The following is a 3,622-nucleotide window of genomic DNA, read 5'->3' as shown; positions in this document are numbered from 1 at the left end:
CTCCAGCCAGCTGCTTAGGAATGGGCACAAACACCTGAGGCCAAGGGACAAAATGCCAGGGTCCTCAGCACCTCCAGGCCTCCAGTCTGAATGAGGGCAGCCCTTCAGGGAAGCATCGCGGCCCATTCAGCAATGCAGCAAAAATCGGAGGCAGAAATGGGCACGGGGCCAGAGCTCCCCGACAGGGCGTCTGACTTGCAAGGGGAAGGTCCCGGGTTCAAGTCCCGCGGGCACCTCCAAAGACAGAGGGGGAAGACGGGAGACGCCTGCCTGAAAGCCCTGAATTCACTCTTCCATCCCCGTCCTCCAGGCTGGTCTGGGCACAACCCGATTAAGAGAGGCACTGTCCTGACGTTGCGCCCCACACCGCTGGCACGTACTGGCCCCATGGCAGGGGTGCCAACTGAAATAAAATATGGGGGGGAGGCAGACAAGCCCCGCCCCACCTAATCCACACGCACGCCATTTAAATAGCAATTTGGGGGGCGGCACTCAAATATTTTATTGGAGGGCGGCAAGGGACTTTGGCTCCTATGCTCCATAGCTAGGAGTGGGGTGCAACACGGAGGGCGACGACACCTCCATCTGGAGCCAGCCCCCCACAGCAGGCACCCCCCAAGGACGCCCGCGACAATCCACAGCGCCACCCGCGATGCCAGGCTGCCACCCGCGCCCCCTTCCCTCCTTTGCCCCGCGGAACGCCCAGCCACAGGACCGGTGCCTTGTCGCCTTACCTGGGGAGCGCCGTCCTGCCCGTCGGGGGGCTGCTGCTGCCCCTTTGCCCCCCCTTCCGCCTCCTCCTCCTCCTCGCCGCCATCCTTCTTGAAGAGGGTGTAGAAGATGTAGACCAGCAGCGAGTAGAAGGCGTACATGGGGGCTCCGTGGCAACCGAGCCCCCAAATCCGCGGCGCCCACCTGGAGAGGGGACCCCCGCCAAACCCCCGCGCTCTGCTCAGCAGCAGCAGCCGCAGCAACCACAGCAGCAGCAGCGGAGCAGGAGGAAAAGGAGGCGGCCCCGGCGGCTGGAGGTGCCCCGCCCGGCCCGCCGCGCCCCGCCTTCCGGCCCGCCGCAGCCTGAGTCGGAGTCACCGGGAGGGCCGGGCCGGGCGGGAGCGGCGGGAGGGCGAGGGGGGCGCGGCTCCTTCTCCCTCTCCTTCTCCTCCTTCTTCTCTTTCTCCTTCTCCTTCTCCTTCTCCTCCTTCTCCTCCTCCTCCTCCTTCTCTACCTTCTCCTTTTCCTTCTCCTCCTTTTCCTTTTCCTTCTCCTTCTCCTCCTCCTCCTTTTTCTCCTTCTCCTTCTCCTCCTTCTTCTCTTTCTCCTTCTCCTCCTCCTCCTCCTCCTTTTCCTTCTCCTCCTCCTCCTCCTCCTTCTTTACCTTCTCCTTTTCCTTCTCCTCCTTTTCCTTCTCCTTCTCCTTCTCCTCCTCCTCCTTTTTCTCCTTCTCCTCCTCCTTCTCCTCCTCTTGCCCAGAAGATGCCACCCCCGTCGGAGGCAGGGCTGTGCCGCCCGCAGGGATGCCGCCGGGGCCGGAGGAGCGCATCCCCGGGCCGCCGCCGCCGCGCCCCGCGAGGTCTTCCCTGCTTCTGCCCCCCAGGCAGCAACCGGGAGGTCCCCGCCAGCCCCGAGTGCCGCAGTGGCGGGGCAGCTGCTCTGCAGGCCGAAGGACACGGGTTCGGTCCCCAGGGACCCCGGCTTGCGGGTTTCCTGTTCAGGTCATCTGCTTGGCCAGGTGAGGACGGGATGATGGCCCAGGTGGGCCAGTGGCCTCATCCAGCAGGATCTCCTGCTGTTCTTAACAGAGCAGGAGAGGCTTGCCGTGGCTACTACTAGCCAGAATGGCTATGCTCTTGTCTCCATTACTGGCATTATGAATGCCCGTTGCTGGAAACCACAGAAGGGAAATAGTGGATCTTGGGGTCGGATCCTGCTGGCAGGTTTCCCATAATGGGAATCTGGTCCAGAGATGCCAACCGGAATAAAATATTGGGGGGCAGGTAAGCCTCACCCCACATAATCGATTCCAAGATGCAACACATACACACACACTATTTGAATGGCAATGCCTATCAACTTTGGGGTGGGGCTCAGTGTCAACCGCCTCAAATATTTTATTGGAGATCCCTAGGAGTTGGCTGGGATGCGGGTGGCGCTGTGGGTTAAACCACAGAGCCTAGGGCTTGTCAATCAGAAGGTTGACGGTTCGAATCCCCGTGATGGGGTGAGCTCCCGTCGCTCGGTCCCTGCTCCTGCCAACCTAGCAGTTTGAAAGCACCTCAAAGTGCAAGTAGATAACTAGGTACCGCTCTGGCGGGAAGGTAAACGGCGTTTCCGTGCACTGCTCTGGTTCTCCAGAAGCGGCTTAGTCCTGCTGGCCACATGACCCGGAAGCTGTACGCCGGCTCCCTTGGCCAATAAAGCGAGATGAGCGCCGCAACCCCAGAGTCGGCCATGACTGGACCTAATGGTCAGGGGTCCCTTTAGGAGTTGGCTACTGTGAGAAGTTGGGTGGGTCCAGTGGCCTAATTGTGTTCTTACATTAACTTTGGCCATAATCTGGGATGTTAACTTCCCTGGGTCTGGCCAAGTGGGTTCCAAATAAAAAGGTAAAGGGACCCCTGACCATTAGGTCCAGTCGTGGCCGACTCTGGGGTTACCTGGAAATAATTAGGTAAAAGGTAAAGGTAAAGGCCGACTCTGGGGTTGCGGCGCTCATCTCACTTTATTGGCCGAGGGAGCCGGCATACAGCTTCCGGGTCATGTGGCCAGCATGACTAAGCTGCTTCTGGCGAACCAGAGCAGCGCACGGAAATGCCGTTTACCTTCCCGCCAGAGCGGTACCTATTTATCTACTTGCACTTTGATGTGCTTTCGAACTGCTAGGTTGGCAGGAGCAGGGACCGAGCAATGGGAGCTCACCCGTCGTGGGGATTCGAACCGCCGTCCTTCTGATCGGCAAGTCCTAGGCTCTGTGGTTTAACCTACAGCGCCACCCGCATCCCTAAGATCTGACAGACCCAGGTTCAAATCCCCATGCAGCCACGAAGTTGGGGGACCTTGGGGGCCAGTCAGTGCCTCTCAGCCTAACCTCTCACACAGGGCTTGGGGGGGGGTGTTGAATGAGAAGCAGGTGCAAGAAGCATGTAGGTCACCTGCAGCTCCTTGGGGGAAAAGGTAGGATGTCAACAGGAGAAAACAAACCTTAAATGCCATGATCTTAAAAAAAAAAAGATTCATTTTCCTTTTTCATTTATTACACACATCTCATATTCCTAACATTTACTATACATTCATCCCTCCCTCCCCTCCTAGGCTTCCCCCAACTTCCACTTCTGATTTGTTTCTCCTTTCACCCGCTTTGCTGCCTCCTAAAAGAAAAAAAACTACTAATAACATATTTATACAATAACATCAAACCTAAAAACATGAAAATAACAGTGAATGCACCATATTATTTCTCTATCTTCTACACATTTTCTAATACTAATGATGTGATTGTTTATTTAAATCCTGCCATCAAGTCTATAGACTTTCTTTGTTTCTGCAAGTATAATATAAATGGTTCCCGTTCTTTTTCAAAGTCACTGTTGTCTTTTTCTCTTTGTCTGTCTGTCATTTTTGCCAG

General features: G+C 56.6%; 1 protein-coding gene across 1 annotated transcript in view; it reads right to left on the bottom strand.

The window, feature by feature from the left end:
* Window positions 1–873, bottom strand: part of LOC309539600 (uncharacterized protein) — a 9,796-nt gene extending 8,923 nt beyond the window's left edge. The window contains exon 1 of the mRNA XM_082235996.1: window positions 735–873. Coding sequence (XP_082092122.1) covers window positions 735–872 — 138 coding nt within the window. The 5' untranslated portion in view covers window position 873. The remainder of the gene's footprint in view (window positions 1–734) is intronic.
* Between the last annotated feature and the right edge of the window lie 2,749 nt (window positions 874–3,622).

This window comes from Podarcis vaucheri, assembly GCF_965113315.1.
Source record: "Podarcis vaucheri genome assembly, chromosome: 8".
NCBI classification, from domain to species: domain Eukaryota; kingdom Metazoa; phylum Chordata; class Lepidosauria; order Squamata; family Lacertidae; genus Podarcis; species Podarcis vaucheri.
Note: the sequence above shows the minus strand (reverse complement) of the source record. Positions and strands in the feature narration are given on the sequence as shown.